General features: G+C 32.3%; 3 protein-coding genes across 3 annotated transcripts in view; all 3 read right to left on the minus strand.

Moving 5' to 3' along the window:
* Positions 1–25,079, minus strand: part of LOC146532863 (putative peptidoglycan muropeptide transporter SLC46) — a 62,811-nt gene that overhangs the window by 35,885 nt on the left and 1,847 nt on the right. The window lies entirely within an intron of this gene.
* On the minus strand, positions 232–9,161 carry LOC146532864 (uncharacterized). The gene is made up of 6 exons (XM_085196193.1): positions 9,049–9,161; positions 6,505–6,732; positions 5,647–5,839; positions 3,796–3,962; positions 2,745–2,914; positions 232–616 (listed from the first exon to the last, which is right to left on the minus strand). Exons 1-6 carry the CDS (start codon positions 9,159–9,161, stop codon positions 519–521), a joined length of 969 nt encoding a protein of 322 aa, XP_085052319.1. The 3' UTR covers positions 232–518.
* On the minus strand, positions 8,868–11,115 carry LOC146532865 (uncharacterized). The gene is made up of 3 exons (XM_085196194.1): positions 10,839–11,115; positions 10,178–10,299; positions 8,868–9,725 (listed from the first exon to the last, which is right to left on the minus strand). Exons 1-3 carry the CDS (start codon positions 11,113–11,115, stop codon positions 9,531–9,533), a joined length of 594 nt encoding a protein of 197 aa, XP_085052320.1. The 3' UTR covers positions 8,868–9,530.

Genomic DNA, 25,079 nt, shown 5'->3' on the forward strand with positions numbered 1-25,079 from the left:
TTTCAAAGTCTGGGAAGTTGAGGCCAGTATTTTATGGAGGGTCGTTAAAATTCTATGGAGTGCTATTTCTTATACTAGTGAAGTTTGTCTTTCAAATATAGTGAAAGATCGCGTTTAAATAACTCAGTACTTAGATGAGTTTTAGAGAGCAATGTTCTCGAAATCATAATTATATTTTTGTGTAATGCTATACGAATAAAAATAAGATTAAGAATGAAATAAAACGCAAGCTTGTTTAAAGAATAGCTTATTTTATTATAAAATTATATGACAAGCACAATGTACTTATTATTTTTAAATACGAAAACAAATATCAGCTTAAAATATTTTAAAGAAGAATGATATAAATATATTTTTTAAAAGTAAGTACTAACTAACGAGGTACCTAAATACTGTCCCTAAAAATCACATCGACTGCACTTTAAGTAATTTCGGTCGTACACAACTTATTTTATCTATATCTATAAAATAATATTAAATAATTAATTAAATTTAAGTCTTCATATACTTTTTAGATATTACTTTTTCTTCTTTTTCACTATACTTTTTTTGGACGCAAGCTCTGTGAGCGGCGGTTTCCGATCCGGCCACATACGCTCTACCATATCCACTACACCTGTTAGGAATATTAAACTTATACATGTTTACTTGTAGTAATATAAATATTTAATACTTTAAACGACGTTAGCACTAAAAAATATTCGCAATATTTATTTTATGAGCGTCTATTCTGCTATAACACAATTAATAAAGAAGGTCTCCTTTAAAAAAAACACTTCATGTTTTCTATTTTTGTTGTTAGCAGGGTGCTCAACAAGAACCTAGTGTCAAGACAGTACGTTCTCCTTTTTCCCCTGTATTAGGGTTTATACAAATATACAACCATGCATGCTCACATTTAGACACTGTTCCACTTCACCATGATGGCCTTCTTTTACTATATAATTATTTAATTTTACCTCAAGACTTAAGCTTGGGTAGCAAAATTCGTAGAATTAAGTGCTTGTCCTATTCAGACACACAAATCTAGGTATATATCCTCGTCACTGTAGATCTACCATACAACATTCTCCCAAAGTTAAATCCCTTCCACGAATGAACACCATGTCTATTCAAAGCTAAAGTCCAAGCCAACTCCCCCCCCCCCCCCCACCCCCCAAGAAATATCCAGATATCCCCATGATGAATTTGTAGATAGGTAGAAGCAAGTATTACATTAAACACAAGACATATTTACAAACATAATCAAATGAAATTTACTCGCCAACAAATCTCATAATTATCTACGAAACAATCTGAGACGATCCATCATTTAGGAGCACACGAACAATAGGAACAAGATAATGACATCCCCAACATGATAATGATAATATCTTTTGTCAATTCGAATCAAACAGGCAGAATTAGTTCAATTAAATTGAACACCCATTGTTTCATTGTAATAAATTATCGAGGACCGATTGGTAACTTCAATTGTTTGGGAACATTTTTTTTTTGGTTTATTGTTACTATTGAAATTAGTAATAATAAGAGTCTTAGTGACGTAGTTACCTTGATGAACACAATAGTTAGATATTCATATCCATCGCAGGGAAAAATTAGGATTATTTTTTCATATAAATATTTCTACCATCGTTTAGCATATAGAAAGTAATATCTTTAGATAAAAGAAAATTCAATACAAAAGTTATTGATAGGTTTTCTTTGCTTTTTACCGAAAAATATCCAAAGATAAGTTTAATAAAATACTACGATATTTGAAGCTTAATCGCTTGACAAGTATATTAAAACTGAACTTTTCTGATGAAAAGTCTTCGAAAATCCTCCGGAGAAAGAAGCGTTTTACAAGTAAATAAAACTTGGATCATAACATTTGACGGCCGGCTCTCTTCTCGTTGAGAGTGTTTGTTGAAGAATATTTGTTTTATATTTCTCAACCAGTAAGCAAAGTTTAAGAACAATGACAAAAATAATAGCTAGTATTTTTTTGCTATATCCGTCATGTTCCATACAATTTTATTAAAAACTTATACATTAAATATTGTGATATTATAATTGAACAAACAATAACCCTTTCGGTTTCGACGGCCATTTTATTAATTAATATATCGATCAACTAAGTCTATTAATATTATATTAAAGCTGGCGCAAAATAAATGTTTGAACAAGATATTAATAATAATAAAAAAATTATACGTACACGTTTGTTCGTAAATCATAATGTTTATTAAAAATTAAAATTGAGGCCATCGTAGCGAAGTGGGAATCGGGCTTGGTAAACGCGATGGTTATGGATTCGATTCCCACCGGGAAGAATTAGTTATTTTCTACTATATGAATAGATTTTTCCCTCTGCTTTATGATACAGCGTGAAGCTGAATCCCGCACATAGCAGGATAGGCACAGGGAACCTGGAAACATTCTACCTAAGACACTCATTAAGACACTTCCGTTCCTAACCTAACCCTAACCTACCCTACCCTATTTATTATTTTCAATTCCTAGCTATATAATTTTTAAGTTGAAATTTGATGTCAATATGGCGAAATAGTGGAGAACAAAATATCCCTAGACCAGTTCCACTTTGCTTACCTTTCTATAAGGAATGAAACGTGAAATTGTAAACAAACCTTTACTTCAATGATATCGAAACTTTTCTTCTACCGAATTCCATATAAAATATTAAATATGTTTAGTATTTTTTTATAAATATAAAAAAAAACTTATTATAAACACACGTATACCAGTTAAGTCCAGCAACCTCCCGCCATTTTCCAATTTTGGACCAGGGAAAGCTTCGATAAGAGCTCTCACAAGGGGTTCATCTACAGGAGTGCCGGCCATTTTGAGTTCTCTCATTATTTCACGATATTGTACATTATCACATGTATTCTTTTTTTGTATGAAGTAGGCACTAAAAAATAAAAAAAAATAAAAAATCACATTTATATTTTTGGCCGTTGTGGATAGATTACTATTAAACAATGAACACACAGACCATAGCTTCAAAACAGAGTAGGGAAAAAATATATTTATAGGATTTTTTCTCGATCTGTTAAACAAATAATTCCGGTAATAATAAAATAAAAAAAAATAATTAGTTTTTTTTTATCTCGACAAATTCGATACATTCCATATTGAGTAACTGGTAACTACCGGAACAGAAAAATGAAAATCTATACTAATATAATAAAGCGGAAGAGTTTGTTTGTTTGTTTGAACGTTAAGATCTTTGGATCTACTAATCCGATTTACTATGTTTTTGATTTGTATGAAATCTGGATTCTTCAGAAGTGCTATAGGCTATATAATATTACATTACACATATGTACTAATTAATTAAAATACTTTCTAATTTGACATGTAATTTATTCTGCCATGTTAATAACAAACGTCGTTGCTAAGCACCGGTTTGCAAAGTTTCTTTGTTGTTTTAAGAAAACGTCACCCAAAATGAAATTATATTTGATATTCATCCTTATAAAAATAAATATATTATATAATATTTAATAAATGTTCTTATAGTTCAAGCAGGCGTAGCCGCGTCCGGGTCCACTAGTAGGTTAATATAAATTTAACTCAATTACAAGAAAAAAAATTGAAAAAACCATAACATACAAAAGTAAAAGTAAAATTTTAAAACAATGCTTCAACAAAATTGAAAAAAAAACAAACTACGATAACAAGAGGCTTTGAGTTTTTACACTTAACACGCCATATCTCTAAAATTGAGGGGAAAACACTCTTCTATAAGCGGGATACAGCGTGAAGCTAGTAATAAACAAATAAACTAACGCTATATCCACTTGGTATTTCTTGGAGGCGCGGGAGGTGAGAAAGTCTAACCGCTTCAGCAATATCACCCTGATATCCTGCACTGCGGGCGTGTAGTCGTGCTTAACGAAGCCGTGCGTTATGTTGCACTTTTTACGAAATGGCAACTGCAGCACTTCCTTACGTATCTTAAAAAATAAAGGTTTATTGGCTTTTAAGACATACTTACATTAAAAAAATAAAACTTTATATATCTATTAAATATGCTACATTTATTTATAAATTCGGCTTAGTAATCAAATAAAAGATATTTTTTAACAAATTGATTGTAGTTCAATTATATTTAGTTTAAAATGAAACTAAAAAAAACTCCAACTTCTATATAAGTGCAATAAAAGAATGTAGGTACTCGCAGCTATGAATAGAATGTGCCATGTGCCCCATATAACTCTAACTATCCAAAACGAGTAACGTGTTTAATATAGCCTATAGCCTACCTCAATAAATAGACTATAACATAGAAACAAAAATCAATTCTAGCCAGTAGTTTTTGAGGTTCGAGCGTGAAACTAAACAAACACTCCAGCTTTATAAATATAGTTACAGAGTAAAATAAAAATGAAAACTGATGTAACAAATCATAATTTTTGTGAAACATATTTTAAATATACAATCAACTGAATAAACCACGTAGAAAAATTGGATCGTATAAAAGAATTGAAGTAAACATTACATTATTAAAATTATACCTCCGAGTGGGAATTGAACCCACAATCATCGCGCTTACAGTCACATGCTTGTGCTCCTGCGCTACGATGCTTTCGATTTTTATTATATATTAATTTTATATACATTTATATTTACACAAACAACTATTAGTTTTATTAACAAAAGACACTATAGATTTTTCATTTATCTTTATACGAAACATTATCGAAAAACGTTAACTTCTCATTCCATAGTAACGATCATTAAAAATAATGACCATTTTAATGTTGTTTTCAATCAGAAAATACAATAATGAGATGGAAAATACATACAAAATTAAAATTTTTAATTATTTTGTATAATGAAGTTTATATAGCATTGAAATATCCAATTACCTGTCAACTAATTATTTGTCTATGTTAAAATATAAGATTATTCCGTTATATAATACTAGCGGCCCGCCCGCGGCTTCGCCTGCGTGAACTATGTTATTATTAATTTCTGTCCCCATGAGACGTAGGGTCCTATAAGTGACGTCCATGCAAAATTTGAGACTCCTAGCATTTGTAGTAACGAAGTTTCATACAAACTTTCAACCCCAAAAACAACCCCTTAGAAGTCGAATATTGCAAATTCGCGTCTTAGTGAGCACCTACGTCCTATAAGTAACTCCTATGCAAAATTTCAGATTCCTAGCACTTGTAGTTTCTGAGATCTCGTGATGAGTGAGTGACCTTTCGATTTTATATATATAGATATAGATTTAGGTATGCTATATACAAGGAACCTAGTGTTAAGACCTTTCGTTCCCCACTTCTGATCAATTTCATAGACATTGCGTGTTGAGTGGCGGAACTTAATGCCGCGCTTTGAGCACTCAATACGTTATACCTCAAAAATTCTGTGGAAATTAGAGGATGCAAGAGTCTGAATGGGGAACGGAGTATTTTAACACTATGTACTCGCATATATGGAGATAGCTCTGGGGTGAATTTCCACTTAGACAACGCGGCATTGAGTTTCGCAACACAAAGCCTTAAGAATTCGGCGGAAAATGGGGTACGAAAAGGTATTATTGGGGACGGAGTGTCTAAACATTAGGTTCCCATGTTCTTTCTAGCTATCATTTGTACGGAATACAACGTAAATAAAAAAAATGTTTACTTTAACAAATTCCTTATTAACTTCCACGTTATCCAGAAGCAGGTCAGTCAATTTGACAGAATTATTTCTCAGTTTATCAACCAGGATTATGGCGCCTTCAGCAGTTAGAGGGTTGTAGGAAAGATCTAGAATACGGAGACTCTTCGCCTTTCCCAAGTTTTTGGCAATCATTTTGGCTGCTAAATCATTCAACCTATAGCACAATGTAATTGTTTTAATAGTTAATAATAATAATTAAAGTTTAGCAAGTACGTTTCGTATATTATTTTTTTATCAAGTTCCTTTCACAGTTTTCTTAAAAGATATGTGTGGCTTCGGCCTTCTTATCCAAAATCGCTCACCACCGCAGTCAAAAAACATTCATGTTTAAACATATAAAATAACACGGCGAATAGAGAACCTCCTCTGGTTTTTTCACAAATAGGAAGACAGACAGTCAGACAAAAATTTTAAAATTCTTCGTTTATGTTTCAGTATCGAGTGAAAAAAACTATAAGCACTTGGAAAAACATAATTATTTTGAAATTACAGACAGACAGTCAATTTTTATTTATAAGTATAGATATAAAGTAGATTCATTTATCGTGAGGTGGTTATGGCACAGTTGTAACACGTTTGGCACTAAAGAATCAGCGTTTTTCAATACACCTCTTGAAAATTGAAAATTCTCTTGAAAATCTTTACATTACGTTAACTGCTATGGGGTAATGAAGGCGAAGCACTTTTTTAATTTAATTAGTCCTCCCGTATATATTAATTATATCACAGAAATAAAATTTCAAATAAGATACAATGTGAAATTTTAAATTTGATATTGAATCTTTTACAATAAAATAATACTGTTACGGCTACTATTACCTGTTATTGCTCAGATCCAAAATTTGCAGTGTAGGAACTAAAAGTAGTTTCTTTAGAATTCTGCTTATTTTAAGACCATTCCAGGACATATTGAGTTCAATCAAAGCGGCGCTATCGCTTAATTGACCTAGAAGTTCGTTTACACCTAAAAATGAAGAAAAAAAGTAAACGTCCGTCCACCATCTTTTCAGGAAAAGACATTCTAGTGACATCGATTCGCTCTTTGTTCTGTATTAGTTGGAGAGTTATATTGACCAATGAATGAACTTAAAAGCACTTTTTTCTAAACTGACCAGACCAATTAATCATATTTTCTTTATTATTTCATTAAAAATATTTTTAATATCGACTTTAATTAGGCTGTTGTAGAATGGAATAGAATTTCTTGTAATATTATACTTGAAACCTAACTACTAAAATATTAATTCGAAGTAAATTCCTACACAATTTTCTTAAATTAATAATAATAAGAAAATTCATACATAAAGTTTTCTAAAAAATAGGTATATGTAACTGTACCCACAAATTTCATTAGGCCAAATTTATTTCTATCAAAAATTTACTATCAGTACACAAATGTTCAACGAAAATATTAATTACCTCGTATTAAAAAAAATCCAATTTGAATACCTCTTAAAAAGACAAATAGTTTAATTTAAACATGCCTTCGTAAAAGTTTAACAACCGGCAAACTTTAAACCCTATCAGAACGGTTCAGCTAGGTGGATAAACGCATTCAGTTCGTTAATGACTTCCACTAGCCTTTGAGAGCAGACATTTTGTTCCAAGAGAGGTCCAGATGAGTTGTAGTCTTGTTGCCTTCAATGGCAGATGAAAACGCCAACGCAGCACCGGAACTGAGCTCGTTATAGCTTAGACTCAACCTTTTAATTAAAATGGCATTGGTACCAACTTAATTCTTGAAATAAGTGACATTATTAAAAGTAGACACTTCTACAAATGGGGAGGTTGTACGCTTTGTTTACTAATTAAAGATTTCTTAATTAGCGTTTGACTGACATTAAATATCAGTTAAACGACTATTATTCTTTGAGTTAATCTGTAAAATCATTTTAAATTTAAGCGTGTGTATATACTAGGCTTAAGTAAATAAAATAAAATTAATTGTGGTAACAAAAAATGTTATTAGTTATGAACGAATTAATAATAATAAATTTTTAAATGAATAGTCAAACTTGCAAGAGCAGAATTAGAGCAGAAAATTACAAATTTATTTCATTAAATCACTCTGTTGTCCATTTATAGTATGAGGCGTTCCACTATCTAAATTTGATTTTTTAGCGTCTCGTTGTACTCCGTACATAGAAGGATAGGCAGAGAGAAACTGAGAACGTAGTGTTAAGAGACTTCATTTCCACTAAGACACTTCCTTTACCTACTTTCCGCCAAATTCTTGAGTCCTTGCGTGTTGGGTAGCGGAGCTCAACGAAACGTTTTGCCTCGCAACTAGAGCGAGTAAATGAAAATGTACAACTTTTCATTTAACTGAGGAATCAAACTCACAACCTCACTGCATCGTCAACCGACGGCTTCAACTTGATCAGATATTATTAACAAGCACTAGACCTATGAACAAAACATCAAAAATACTCCTAAATTCAATTTATTACAATTCACAAATTTGTTTTGAATTTAACGAGGTACGATCTCATTATCACAATGTGATGAACCAACGCCGGATGGGACCACAGCTAAATGATCAACTTGATAATTTGGGAGTTTCGACGCGAACGCCCCGATTTCCTAATAATTTTACGATACGATGGGATTTCGATTACCATTGGAATGGGCTCGCAGTAATTTCCTATTTTCAATGCAGCTTAACATATTTAGTCTATGTGTTGATAAATTTTCATAGGATTTAAATGCAATAAGTTGAGCTTTGTTTTGGTGGTGGCTGATCGCTGTTTAAGTATTAGTGGTAAGTATGTACATGCATTCAATGTGGTAGAGACTACACATTTCAATTAAAGTAGGATGAAGGTGTAAGTGTTATTTGTATTACTTGTATGGGGTATGTACTACGAGCAATTCCTGAGGATATTAAATTGTAGACTTTAATGACGTCAAATCTCATTTCAACCTCTCTTATTTTCGATTAAAAACAAAGTAGCGTACACAAACAATATTTCATACATATCATATCTCGTGGTCTTCGTCGCGAAGCGAATTCTATGGAAAGTGGGGACCTGTCTGAATGAGAACAGTGTGTTTTAACACTAAGATCCCTGTCTACCCTGCTATGTACAGGATACAGCATAAAGCTAAAAAAAAATTTAAAAATCTACATATGAAATACCACAGTGAGACGGAATCTGACTATAGACATGGTGTGGAATTAATTATTACTATTATTATTTTGTTTTCTCGCTGTAGTAAGACAAGATGTGACCTTAAACATCAACACTGAGAGCTGACAAAAGAGTAACTTAACATTGAACCCTCTACCCTCCTTTCAAAAAAAAATATTTTATTTCATAATCAGTTAATTAACTATGAATAAAATTCCATATTTATTTATACCTTTTAATAATAGCACCTTTCACCAGCTGAGCAGCCATGTGCTCGAAACCCTCATCACCAATATAGTTGCGGGACAAATCGAGCAGCTCCAACGGACGGGCGTTGAGGAACATGACTAATCTCCTGAGACCCTCCGCTTGAATTCTAAATTAATACCTGGCTATTGTATGAGTCTGTATGGATTTGTATGGGATGTTGGACATGCATGGGTGTTAGGGAAATTCAATATCGGTGACCGAACGTGCTTTACTAAGTTAGAATGATTTACAAAGTCTACGTTGGTGCTAGTAATATGTCTGCATATATGTTTCTTTTTTATTTTATAATATATATTTTTAAGAAAATGGCAATGTTAGCAGAGTGAAATTACAATACTTCGATTTCTATTGTACGTATTTATTTCTGTATAAAGCAGGGTAGGCAGAGGGAACCTGGGGACATGGTAGGTAAAATAAAAAAAAAACATTTTTGATACTACAATATTACAATATCATAATATACCTGCATCCAGATAAAACAAGTTCTTGCAGAACCATATTTTCTCTGAGCATTTGACCGAGGTGATAACACGCGTCCTCGTTAAGGAAGTTTGAAGTGAGATCCAATCGTCTCACGTAACTATTGTAAGTGAGTGCCATGGACATCACTCGTACAGTATTTGGATTTATACCATAGTACTATATGAAAACATGGATTATAGATAATTAAACAAAGGGCAGACCTTTTACCGTTTTATATATATTTCTGTTACCGTTTTATATATATATTTATATTAACATCACGCTGTACCCACAAAATAGCAGGATAGGCTCAGAAAATCTAGGAAAGTAGTAAAACACTCCATTCCTCATTAAGACACTTTCGTTCCCTACTTTCCGCCAAGTTCTTGAGGAAATGAAAATAATTCATTCCCTCTAATGGGAATCGAACTCACAGCCGCTTATATATCCTCATATCACGGCACGATATCCTCATATTAAAAATATATTCACTTAATTCAAAGCTGTCCAAACAACAACACAGCCAACAGCCTAAAGGGAACTCTTACGGAACTGTATCAGAAAGCAATAAAGATTTCTATCCTATAAATGGACTGGATGTTGGTTGAATTGTAAATAATGGTGCTTACTTTCAAATCAATGGCCTCGGCGAGCAGCCCTCTGAGGAAACTTCTTACTGGACTCACTTTCATTTCCTCACATAAATCTAAATACAGCTCTTGACCATCGAGTGGGTAGATTTTTCTTGGCTCTGCAATAGTAATAATTTTACTACACGAGTGTAGTTTAGTTGAAAACTTAGAGTACATTTCCTTCAACTATCGCTAAATATATATATTTTTTTATGAATTATTATTTTTGTTACTTAGAACTATCATTGCCATACCCAAAGTCATTATGTTGGCACTTCATGTTAGGGCACAAGCACAATAAAAGATTCCAAATGATAAAATTACATCAGGCTGACATGAAAGCTTTTTCATACACATATTTTGAAATAAAAAAAAAACTTATAGCATTATTTATATCGATTACATGTAAGCTCATATTCCCCCACAAATTTGGTCAATGGATCCGCTCCTGTGAATCCGGACACAAGTTACACCTTTCTCTACTTTTGTTTATTTCCTTACTTTATCCGACCAGATGGACTAATATAAAAAATAAAATAAACACAAACAACTTTGAACTTGAAGATCGAACTCAGTGGCGTGCCATTGGAGAGGCCTATGTCCAGCAGTGGACGAGGAGAGGCTGATGATGATGATGATGATGATGAAACAACTTTACCTGGATTTAGCAGAGCTTCTTTAATGCCTGGATCTTTTACCCCTAGATATTCATAATATGGGTGTCGTATCACTGTGCTATCAGACATGGGCACATATTTAGTGCATATTTCACCACTGCCCGGGTCATAGAGGCCTTGCTGGTATAACAACATCTTAACATTTTCATTTGAAGGTACCGATGGTATCTCCTCAAACGAGTCCGAAGAAGACGAAAATAGCTTATTATAAATTAGAGTAGTAGCAAAATTCTGCTCCTCCGAACTACTTGAAGACATTTTCAAGCTTACTTTGTACCTATTATATTATAATCTTATATAAAAATTGAGTTTTTATTATTATAATATGTTTTTTGATTATGATAAATTGACAAATGTCAGTTTGAATACATTGCAAGTTTTAATATAATTAACAGCGGTAAAGGAGTTTAGTAATGACTAGCCTAAAATATACAGAATATGGAAAGTTGTTGGGAGGTATCTTGACTGCTGTGTGTTATTATGTATTGAAGTTCAATTAAAGGATTTATTTATCTTCATATACATATATAAGACTCTAAAGGCAACTGACCTAGCCAAAGATCAGTGGATAATCGAAGTCGCTTAAAGAAGAATACTGTTATTTTGCAGATATTTATTTCGTAAGCGAACATTAAAAACAATTTTGAAAAATGCATCATTAAAAGTGTAAAGTTAGTATAATATAAATGCTTCCTACGCTATGTTAGATATAACACCTAGAACTTTTTAGGGTTTATTATTTAAAAAGCTAAAGGGCAGTCGTGTGGCACATGGCCACAAACGTGCGACTGTGAACGCGACAGGTTGTAGGTTCAATTCCCACTCGAGGATATAAAATAATATTTTCATTTCCTTTCTCTAGTTACGGAGCAAAAGTCCCGCTATTTTCCTTTCTCCAAAGCCTGAAAAAAGCATAAATTAAAAGGAAAAAAAATCTATAAACATACATTTTTAATCTATATATATAAAATCGAAAAGTCACTCACTCATCACGAAATCTCTCATCATCATCATCATCATCTCATGGAGACGGAAATTAATAATAACATAGTTCACGCGGGTGAAACCGCGAGCGGACCGCTAGTTAAACATAAATTCGTAAAAACAACCTACACGATTAAAAACAAAGTTCAAAATCGACGAAAGTAAATTAAAAAAACCACTCGCTTATGAATAACATGGTCTTTAGGCGTTTACAGACAGAAGGAAAAGCTTCATGTGGTGCAATATCGCGCCGGCCGCCCGCCGCCCGCCGTGTCAACATTTACAACTACGGCGCGGAAAAAGGAAGCTCGGCTTACCGATGCTATGAGTTTTCAAATGGGCGTCCCCTAAACACACAAGTATGACAAACTCTTGTAAATATCGATTGTTTTTGTTTGAATTTTAATATTTGCATAAAAGTTTATAGTTTTTTCTGTAAACTTTACGTATTTTTGCTTATAAGTGTTCCGTATCCTAAAGGTAAAATGGGATTCTATTACTAAAACTCCACTCTCCGTCCGTCAGTACGACCGTCTGTCTATCCGTTTGTCGCCAGGTTTTATCACATGAACCGGGATAGTTCGACAGTTGAAAGTTTCCGCCGAATTCTGAAGACATTGCGTGTTGAGAGGCGAAAGTTAACGCCGGGCTTTGCATCATTACCAGAGCGAGAGAATGAAAATATTACATACTTACCTCATTTCCTCGAGTGGGAATCGAATTCAGTTTTCAGTTTTCAGTCGCACGCTTGTGCCACGAGTGCCCTGTATTATCGCATTTTATTAATAAATATTTTCCATTGCAGATTGCTCATATTTTATTTGCATTTAAAGGAAAAGTAAACAAAGTTACTTTTTTTAGCATTCGAGAGCTTGCTAAAGGAATGCAATATCAAAGCTATATTTAATCCATGCGGAGACTTTTTAATTGAAATATTATTATTTATGTAATTAATTATACGTATTTATATTATACAATTTAAATTGAACTGTAAGATCTGTTATACCAATGTGCCTGATATAAATAAATTTATGTTTATAAAAAATAACGTTTAATAAACAACTTAAACGGACAGCAGAGAACCTAGTGTCAAGACATTCCGTTTCCATAGTCTATTTCCCTGAATAGGGATTGAACATCAGAACCATTATGTTTTCATTGCCACGATGGCCTCGAATATTATTCTATAAATAGAGTAAGAGTCACAGCGTTGAATTCCAACATTCAACAAGCAATGCCTCGAGAATTCGGCGAAAAGTTGGGAACGGAGTGTTTTAACACTGGTTTTTTTAGATACCCAACAGCGTGTAGCTAATAAAAAAATATCTTAAAAGTCTCAATACTTCGATTCGTGCAGTTTAATCAAACTTTACCCGAGTTCAACTAAGTATATGATAGAAAACATTTTTCCACTCGCTAGTATCGCTTTATACAGACATAAAATAAACATTTGGAAATGGATATAAAATTCAATAGCAACGTTTCAAGAGAATCGTCTAAATTTTATTATTTTTCAAGTGTGTTTCTTATGAATTGTGTTAGCTCATTAAACCTTCATATTATGGAATTTTAATATGAAATAAAATGTATTGATGTAGTTATTTACTAAAGAAAGCTTAATGAAATAACTTATTATCTTATGTTTTAAAAAAAGATATAATTTTTTTTTTTTTTATAATATTTGAATATTATAGTTAAAAGTAGACAGCAGAGACATGTGTCACTATACTCTCCCTGCTATGAAAATGGGTGTTTTAAAGTTGAGATGAGTAAATTTATGTTGTTTTTTCGTTTTTTTGTTATTGTTGTTATTTGATTTTATTTTTATTATAACGTAGATTTCAAAGGATAAAGATTACCTACAAAACGTGGTACATGCATAAACTTATTTTCTAACGATTTCTCAAACCTTTTCAGCGTTATTGTTGTAATTGGAATAATCTCCAACTGGCAGAAGATTGAATACGATACAATCAAAGCGGTATTTAACTCTCGCGAAGTTGGAGATGGCTCTCGGTTGCCAAGAATCCGTACTTAAAATCGATTTGAGCTTGAAATTTCTCGTTAATCGATTCTGATTCAGCAAATTCTCGATTGAAATGGAGTTGCAGATTTCAACACGATTAAATTTGTAACGAAAGTAGTGTTTGCGTGACCACTTCCCATGTGAGTATTAGTTTGTTTTGCAACTGAAACATGTATGGGGGAACTGGTAATTTAAATTGAACTAACGTTACGGCACTATTATATTTCATTGATTATTGAAAAGCAATTAGCACTGGTAGAGTCATGTGGTCACTGGTAGAGTGTTTATTTTTCCTTGCCTTTCTTTCTTTTTCTTTATAATTCACCTAAATCTCTAGCAATGTCCTATATTCTTAACTGAACACATTAAAATGATTTTGGAGTTTTGAGATTACTTCTTAGTGTTTTTTTAATATTATCTTAATTACTGATGAAAATATGTATTACCCAGAAACAGCTTTGATATTAATTGAATAATTATTAAAAAAATTAAAATGTGGTGTCGTGGGACACCAGGTAGGAACGAAATTCCTTCGGCTAATGTAGAGTTGACACAAATTGCAAAAAAAGTCGTGCTCAATTTTATGTAGGTTTTCTTGATTTTTCTCTTAAATTTTGCTGATTAGTTTTTATTTAAGTACAAGAAAGTATTAAGGAAATTCAGTATTTTAGGAAATAATAAATTATTTAAAATAACAAAACATCGTAATTCAAATTATCAACTAAAAAAAGAAAGAGGGAGAAAGAGAAAGGAATTACTCTACATACTACACTACTCGTCTGTGTATGCGACTGTCGCGCCTGCGCACGTCTCATTTAACGGTTTTATTCCACGCATTTTTCTTACGGTTTTACTATCACATTTTTTTCAGTTCGGTCACGCCCTGAAATCTCTATCCCTTCCAAGCCTGCCGTAAGAAACTTCGTTCCAATAATATTATACCTATAGTATACAAATAATATTGTTAAAAAATTTTGAACTACTAATTATTTTTACAAAATATAATTTTAATAAATATATCATCGCTTGAGCACGCGCAAAAATTTGCACTCGCGTAAATTTCAAACAAGCCTAGCTTCAGTCGACAATACAAAGATTTAATTAGATTTGACGTCGCCCGTAGATTTAAATTACAGGTAATATTAGTAATTATTCATAACTTGAGTGTTCGGCAGTATATCTGTTGAAGAGGACTGAAGTTGTTCGTGTACAGAAACCCAGTCCATACTAGCTGAATTAACATATAAATTGTTTTGAATCCGGCGTCTACATCCCGTTAAATTATTTCGCGAACTTTGCAAATTTACATGGTAATTGCTAAAACTCAAGATTTGTTGTTGAGCCCACGATTGTGCGGTTAGACCAAATCTGAGTGAAATTAATGAATTAAGAACCGGAATTGGTTGAAGCAATACGATATTTATACTTTTGTAATAAACAAAAAAGTTATCTAGATGACAGAAGAAAAATCTACAAAAACAATAACTTATATACAAATTACACTTATTTAATTTAATATATTATATACGCTCCGCTCTTCGACCGTAGTTTCCAAACCCAAAACTACTATCTTGATAATCTCTCGTCCCGATCATGTCAACTTGTTCTGATTAAATGCAGTTCCTGTTTGTTCCAGTTCCTAATCCTTAATCAAGTTCCTAGGATACTCTGAGGCTATCATTTCGCTCCTAACTTTCACTAATCTAAATAGTATCAATCCTACCTCAGCACTGGCTTAATCGATTCTGTTCAACGCAGTTCTACATCTGGAAATTTACACCCCTAGTAGTTTCCACTCTAGTTCTAAATTGTAAGTTATAGAAGGTAATTTGTAAATATATTTAATGATCTAATGGTAAACATTTTATTTTTTCAAACGTATTAACTTTATGTAATGGTTTCCAGGAGGCGCAGGTTCAAATACCGCTGCTACCAATTTTTTACCAACTTCTAAAAAAGTAAGAATAAAAAATTAAACATTATACATTGCAAATATACCTAATATTCCAAGTTAACGAAAGTTTAATAAGATATAACTTGCACCACCGCTCACGCTTTAAGATACGAGATATCCAAATTCAATCCGGGGGGTTGAAGCACAATTCTACGTGTTTTGAAAGCAAGCTCTGTGATAGATGCTTTTCTCCGAATGCATTTTCAATTTGTTTTTATCCTTTTTTAAGCAAGACGATTGGCTTCTTTAGTAGGTCTGGGTGAGATTTGGAGAAGATATTCTTGTTTGAGTGTATTGTATGTTATTGAGATTACGTAATTGAATTGCTGTGCCAATATATTTCTACATTATTTAGTTTTTATTAATATTAATGACAAGTTATCATCTTATTGTTAGGTTAAGTTAAACGCTGTTAAACGCTTGTTCTGATAACAAGACAAAGGCCGCCGTTGAGTTCCGTCACTCAATATGCAATATCTTAAAAATTTCAATTTTTGCGATATTGGATGTCTTAATTGGGGACGCATCTTAATATTAGATTCCTTCTGCCTTTACTGCCATATACGGAATAATATGTGAAACTAAAAAAAATAACTAAATGTATAGTATTTATATACGTTTTCTAAATAGTATATAGTGATGGCTTCACGTAACCGTCTACGGCTATTTATTATTACATTACTCCGGTACCATTTATAAAAATAGAAACATAGACCAAAAATAAATATAACAATTTTTCCTTAAGTTTTCGTAAAGAGAGAGAGAGAGAGATAAGTACCTTAAAAGATATAAAATAACAATGGGTTTTAAGTGTCCGTCGACTCTGGTAATTTAGTAGCTGACAATACAAATTAAGAAGGCTAAGGTAAAAAGGCCGTCTCTTGTTGGCTGTACAATTAAAAATAATGAGCTTGTCCAAATAGCTTTGGAAACATTTCATTGTATACGTTGCAATTTGAACGTTGATTTTATATTTTGTTCAAACAATTGTGGTTTTCTTTTTTTTTATTTAGGAAGTTTAATATAAGTGATATTCCTAATATAAGATAATGTATGTTGTTATTTTCTAAAACATGAAATAATTTTGCATTTAATATTTATTTATTTATTTATATATACTTTATTGCACAAAATTACAAAAAAACAAGGTACAAAAGGCGGGCTTAACGCTAAAAGCATTCTCTCCCAGCCAACCTTGTCATCATGTGGGATAATAAGTATGCAGGTGTGCAGAAGTAAAATATACATACATATACATCCAAAACATATAAATATACATATAATAAATAGTTATACATATAATATATAATTATAATAAAATATTACGGATATTCTAAATAAAAGAAATAAATAAAATACATAAAAACACATACATATTTGTATGTAGTAAACATAATATGCACAAAATTAATAATAATTTTCTTAAACTTTTCTTCGATTTAATTTACATTTGTTCTGTTACATAATTAGGTAGTGCGGTGATAAGTTCCGGCTCTCAACACGAAAGGTCTTACAAAATTGACGGAAAGTGGGGGACGAAAAATCTTAACACCAGGTTCCCTTTGCGTAACCAGCTATGCTATTTTGAAGTTGCCAAAAATAAATTATCTTATACAACAAGTCACCGATATTTAACAAATAAATGTATTATTTTACTATTAAATTACTATTAAATGAAACACTTTCAAAGATAATATTTATTTGTATCTCAGAAAGCGTCTCAGCACACCATCGCCAGATTAGTCTCAACGGCATCCGGTAAATATTCCAAATAAGTTTCGGGTGCTCATAGTAAATCACTTATTAAATTACACTTTATCCACGGTGCTCGCAAATTAAATTCTAACGAGGTTAGAGGGTCGATGAGTTGACAGGTGACGACGGTGCTCAAGTACTCTGGGCTGAAATCGAAAAGCACCTTAATCTAAACCTGACTTACCCTCACTAATTTCTTCATTGATAATATATTTTTTGCGATACGTTTGTTGGTATAGCAAAAATAATAAATAAATAAACTTCTATTATAGTCAAGGGAAATTTGAATTTCTACTAAATTCTGCAACGTATTCAAAAAAAATGAGAATTGTTTTATTATTATCTAAAATAGTATACGCATCCTATACCTACTTCGGTACAACGATACTACTTCAAGAGTCTTGTCCGTCCAATCAAAAAATCTGGCTTCAGGCCAGACGTAGTAAAGAAATGAAATACATCCTAGATTTTAAAAGATTGTAAATTTTACGTAACAATAACTCACGGCAAGAGAGGAATAACTTAGAACAAGTCAGGGTGAAGTTTCAAAGACAATGCATTGTCATTTTGCGTACAAATGTGAAAACTAAACTTCTCACAACTAAATGTTTACACAAATGAACTATAGTGGAATTTTAGTTCGTTTAGAAGATATTTGAGTTTTTGGGTTTCGCATATAAAAATTGAAATTAAGCTTATTACAATCACTAAGCTCAAGATATTGGACTTAAAAATAAGCTTAATTAAAAATTTATAAAAAACCAGTCTAGTGCGAGTCAATTATAATCATAGTCCTTCACAATATCACCTACGACGATCTTCACCGAAAATTACAAATATAAACATTAAAAACAGTGACAAAAACGAAAAAAAAAACTAAATAACACGATATTGAAAGTTATAAGTGCATATTGCTGGAAAAAAGATAAATAATCGAGATCAATTTTAAAGGTAAAACGACGTTTCTGGCGCGCATATAGCGTAATTTTTAGTAAGAGCTCACAAGGGATCTTGGAACGTAATCAAATAGTGAAGAAGGCCAATTTTCCGTGTGGTCGCCCCGCACCTCGTGCCACGGTATTGGCCAGATTAACCTGCTGCCTCTCCTCCACAATGACCGCAAATTGGAAATTTATCTTTATATGTTTTTTTTTATTTTATTTCCTTCTCAGGGTTCCGTACTACAAAAGGTAAAAAAGATTCCCTTATAGGATGACTTTGTTGTCCATCTGTCACCACTATTTGCATTGATTTTTTGCATGAAATTCGTTAAATAATCAAAACAAGAAGAACAAAAAATCAAGTATATATCATACTTCTCATGGAGCTACAATTATGAAATTAAGCACGAAGTGACTATAGGATTACGTATTTTTTTTAAATATATTATAATTCTTGTAACTTGTATCCAGTATATAGTAGGGTAGGTAAAGCAATGCACTGTATATTGAAGTTTCTATTATAACGATTTTATATTTCCATAGAAAATCAATATAATGGTTTCCATTGTGGAACAGTTTTCAATAGTCGCATCGGATGCGGTAAACGGATTGCGATGTCTAGTTAGAACGAATCAAATCTAGATGTAGGCAGCTAACTCGATGCGATCTATAATTGAGCTGTTAGCCTCCAATCCGCGGGCTTTGAGTGCTCTTCGCCTTTTTCACCTTTCAAATATTCCCAATTCGGGCATTTAATTCTAGGGTTCCCTTTTACATTTGTTTTTTTTTTTATTTTAATTTTGTGTATAGATTTTTCGACGATATTTGGAATTTTTGTATCACTATGAAATAATTAGAATAATTATTTTTGTAGTTTTAAATTGCATACAAGAGTTGTTTTTTGGAATACATTGTATATATTGAAACTAAATAAGGATATGCCTTAACACTAGGTTTAGCCTCAAATAAAAAAAAAGAATTATATCAAATCAGCGCAGAAACCTCATCATCAATATAACAAATATCAACAACTATAATTATTCCTTGATATATGGTTTATTCGAATACCCGGAATTCTCTCATATGCTTTACGAAAATAAATAATATTCTCTGTTTTCACATTTCGTGGTTTTTTCCCCCACAATTTATAGCATGAACTAAAAATATATCAGTCATTTACATAAATTGCCAACATATAATATACTTTTGGGAATAAACAACAAATAAAATACATTTACACAACAAATAAAAGTCATGTTTAGAGTTAAGCTGTAACGAAATACAATACACAATGGATTTGTAAGAATAAAAAAAATATTATTTTATTATTTATTAAAATACCAGATATCACATGCCAAACACATTAAAATAAACCATGAACGTGTACTAAAAATTAAAAATCAATTATATACTCTTAATCTTTAATGTTAAAACATTTTTATTTATAGATATATAGCACATTTTTTTTAAATATAAACGTTCCTATATGCAGGAACTGTACTTACATCCTTAACTTGTACTTTTAATGTCCCACTGCACCATAAGGGTGTCATCGTGATTTTTAGTTTTTGAAATATCATTCCGGAAATATATAAAATGTATTTGAAGTTATAAACTTGGCAAAACTGAAGTAGATGTTGCCAATTTCCCACTCGCCTACTTTCGAACCATATAAAAATTTGAACCTACACATTAACATACAATCATTGGGAAAACAAAGTTCTTAATGGTAACATCGACAGAAAATACAAAGAATATATTTATATACCTGATGTTTCTTTATAGAACGAGACGAAGGAAAGGAGAACGGCGTCACTTGAAAATAAGTTCTCTACTCTACCTACACTACACTAGATACTATACAGGGTGGAAGAGGCAGCACTCCTTTTACTGAAACTGCATATAGGGTAAAATATTTCAAACCCAGAGCTAAAAAAATTAATCAAGGTACCTCAACAGTTTGGACGTAGGATTTTTTTTTCATTTCATGATTTTTATCCATACCTGTATTTCGTGTGACACACACATACGGGTGCGACGTTGCCGCTTTGACAGGTAAGTGTGTGCGTGCCTATGTTATACTTTACAAATGGCGTTTTATTTTAAAACGATTATTTTATTATTTGTTTTTTTGAAAAAATAACTTTTTCATTTTTGGGAATTATTTTTTTCTGAATAATATTAGGCTTTTATAGTTAAAGTTAAAACTGTGGTTTCATTTAAAGTGGTGCTGACAATTCCACCCTGTATATACAGGATGAAACTATAAAAAATATCCGAATTGATCTTACAACCATTACACATGATCTTCAAGACTTAGTGGTTAATAATTATAATTGTTATAATTCATACATTAAAGAAATAATACAAAAATATTCTCACATAATCTATCTCAAGTAACAAATTTTAACTATAACACTGAAAGAATTTCAGCTTTTCATAACTTGGAAAGCTAACGTTCATTTTGTTTAATAAAAGAAATCTCAAACGAATTGCAATTCTTGACCATTTTTAAAGTTAACTTAATGAAATACCACACGAGCCAGAAGTCCGCATATTTATATTTTGCTCATACTCAAAGAGATTGTGAGAACATAAAAGAGAAAATTGCTTTGGAAAAATTAGAAAAACAACTTTGTTATTACAAAACCACTCTCCTTTACTCTTTATCGTTTATTCCCAGCAAAGTGTATTTAAATTAGACCGTTGTCAATCCATAGTATACTAATATTTCGTATATTTATACGAAACATTAAAACGATATAACATTTTTAAAGTGTTATTTATTCCACACTTAAGAAAGAAAATTACTTTCAAAAATATAAAAATTGAAGAAGCACACGGGTTCAAATAGGGTATATTATTTTTGATTTAATTGAATTTATCGGCTGCTATTAAATTAACTACTAAGAAAGTAGCTTTTTTTTCATAACTTTGTGTGCTAAATTTAAACCGGCCCGACTTCTAAATATTTTTATGTATATCTCCGTTTAGCAGGGTACGTAGAGATATCGAGAAATGAAAATCATTTTCATTTCTCAATATCTCTGCGTACCCCGATTACCTCGAGTGGGAATCGAACCCACAAATATCGCGTTTACATTTGCACGCTTGTACACCACGACGACTAAAACATTTTAAACGAAACATTTTTCTTGACTATACTTTGAAACCACACCACCACCTTCACCAACTGTTAGTTACAACTAACTACACTATAAAGATCAAATAAACTAATTCTGTTATTTAGACCCAACGTAAAGCAAAGCCAAAGAGAGCAACAAGCGAGTCCTGTGCATGTCATTCCATTAATCACTATGATTATTTCGTATCGGTGACGTCATATACCAGCAGCGCTACAGAAAATCGAAGCTCGCATCAAAACTTAAAAGCTTCCAAATTGAAATCTCATACGTGAGCCTTTATTAGGCAATACTGAGCTATCAGTGCCAGTCTCCCCCTCAGGGCTACCGATCTGTGGTGATGTGTTCCATCGACACTTGGTGCGAACAGCTCGATATCTCGATTGTACTTGATTGTAACGTTTATATGACAGTCATTTAGGAAACGGAATATTGATATTTTGTGTTGATTATTTAAAATTTATTATTTAACTTTACTAAATATAGAATAGAAATACAGAAATATAGAGGACTATACAGTGTTAGGTATAGCGCGCACTAGTGATTTTTGTCACCGTGACTGTTGCGTCACTGTCACCATGTACATTACACTAAATGAAGGTGCGCGCATTTGGATACGTGACAATTGGGTGACTTTTTGTCCGCGGAGGACGGCAACACGCCGGTGACGCAACTGTCACCGCGTCCATAGATTTGTATGCCCGTGCGCGCATTAGCAACTAAATGTCACTTCGTTCCCACTCCCCCTTGTGGTTTCCATACTAGTCGTCTTCCGCATAAACATGAAACAGCAGCGTGTTGCATTGCAGCACCGAATTTTTATTTCAAGAATGGCGTCAAGTTCATCACCAAGGCAAAACGTGTGTTTTCATGAAGATGAAATAGACAATGACAATACTGATTGACGAAATTGAGTTGAGGCCATTGCTCTATGACAAATGAGTTGAAAGCTAATATTTTCTACGTTTGCTTTTTTTTCTATTTCTTAATATACGTGCACCATCTCTTCGAGATCCATTTTATAAAATGTAAAAAATTTCGTTACTGTCATCGCAAGTGCGCGCAGTCGCGAAAAGTATGGTGACAGGTCAGTGACAAAAAATTTATTGTCACCGTGACAAAAGTCACCAGTGCGCGCTAAGCCTTAATTAAATAAATAATATTAAGTATCATGAGAACTAAATGATTCGTCACTAGGGCTCTTTCAGTCTACTATACAAATACAGAAAATGTGTTATGACATAATAAAACCTTCTGATACGAACTGTGTTCCAGTAGTGATAATATTTTATAACCCTTTTTCTGTTTTTTTTGAGCTGTAGGCAGAGGGAACTAGTGTTACCAGAGCCACGAAATTATAATATTTATTAATAAATAATAATTGATTCCCTCGAGTGGGAATCGAACCCACAACTGTTGTGTTTACAGTCACACAATAAATATTTGTTAAAAATTGCATTTTATTAGATTTTAACACAAGGATTGATTTGATTGAACCCTAATCTAATGTCCACGCACATTTGACTATACGCAATGTTTTACTTTATATTGTTAAATTGGTAATAAAAGTAAAATACCTTCCCACATCCTAAAGGAATATACTATAATGTCCTAAACAAATAAACAATTCTTTATTACTAGTAAATAAAAGACATGCTTCCCAATTAACGTTTATTGCGAGACTAAAGATGCACTTGCGTGCACAACGTAATGCCAACATATCAATTACCTAAGTAATTAAGAAATCGTTAATGCCATATCCAGCTTTGTCTCAAGTAAAGGAGAGGCTTCAGGCTAAACGTAGTAAAATATAGTGAAAATAACTCAACACTGTGCTTATAATAAACTGTCGCACAGTTTTATTCAAGATTCATAACTCCACATGTCCCAACCCTGCTGCCATGCCCGGGAAGCTCGTTAAATGTAGAAGTGGCACTAACGACGCGTCCTCCCGTCTTGACGCCTGTCCAATTTGCGTCAAAACATCCAGAGATGTCGTAATTCTCGATGAGAAGACTCAAGGGTTAAAAATCTAATTTAATACGAAATTTGTAATGGTATGGCTGCAATTATATATAGGGACGTTTTCCCGAACAGCAGAGTAAGGAACCTAGTGTTTAGTCACTCCGTTCCTCACTTCTCAACTTTCGAGATATTGTGTATTGTGACTTGTGAGTGGCGGACATCAACGCCACGCTTTGTCTACCAGGGCGAAGTTATGAAAATAATTTCTTGTAATTAAATTTATAAAGCCATGTAACGTCTTCGTAAATGCCACATAATCCAGCTTTAGCTCAAGTAGGCAATTCTTCAGGCTAAAGGTAGTCGAATGTAGTCTTTGTACACATGATGATTCAAGGTCTTTCTCTGCCTAGATATACTATATTTCAATCACTTCTAAGAACTGTAAAAAATTATAGACCGACAACTCATTCTCATTGCCGCTTAAGTCTAGAAGAAGAATACTAAAATTATAATTCGCAAACGAGAGGACTATCTTTCAAGAATATTATATTTTTTATTATGATGTATATATACTATGTATCAGTAATATGCTAAAAGGAGAATATTATACGGCCTAATATAAAAATACATTTTTATGTAGAACCCCCACACGCGTCCAAGAGTGTTATATACGAATATAAAGCTGGTAATACACATAAATAACTGATCTTGGGCTTAAAATTACTTTCAGGCAATTTGTCAGGAAAAAGTGTCCCGCCGAAACAAATGGTCCAACCTTTTTCAGCCAAACGGAATTTTCTAATCTATTATTTTGCACATATTTTTCGTGCATTCAATTATTACTTTACATGTTAATATTGCATAGGAAATATTAATAAGCTTACAATAAATTTCCATTAAGTTTACAATAAAAAATATAAAGGTTATAATAAAAATTGTTTTGGTGGCCAATAATAACTGTTTGTGCGCTGATCCCAAGAGAATTTAACAATATATCTTAGTAATCCATTCATTAAGAAACCAATACAAACCTATATAATTTAAATATAATAACTTCCCTTCTGACTCCACTATCGGAGACCAGTCAAACATACTATACGTAAATCACGAAGATCGGTCAAAGTCAAATAAAATAAGAAGTTACATGTTTAGTTTTCGAATGACAAATAATAATTTTAGTTCACTAAAGTTAAGTAAGACCTGAGAAGAACCGGCGCAAGAATCTCAGCGAGACTTTCAGATTCATAATTAGTGAAAATGATACCTTTGAAATAGAGTGGAGTCAAGTGTGGTACTTAAAACTATGCAATTATTCATTAAAGCTAAATGATAAAATTATTATGAAACGTTTGTTCAAAAGGATCTAAATATTAAACGGGTTGATATGATGCAAATATAAATAGTTTATATCTTGTGAATTACGGTACTTCTTATTTCATAAATATTTCATAAAG

This window comes from Heliconius melpomene, chromosome 13 (assembly GCF_056956725.1).
Source record: "Heliconius melpomene rosina isolate 202511_hmr_F chromosome 13, ASM5695672v1, whole genome shotgun sequence".
In the NCBI taxonomy this organism is placed as follows: Eukaryota; Metazoa; Arthropoda; class Insecta; order Lepidoptera; family Nymphalidae; genus Heliconius; species Heliconius melpomene.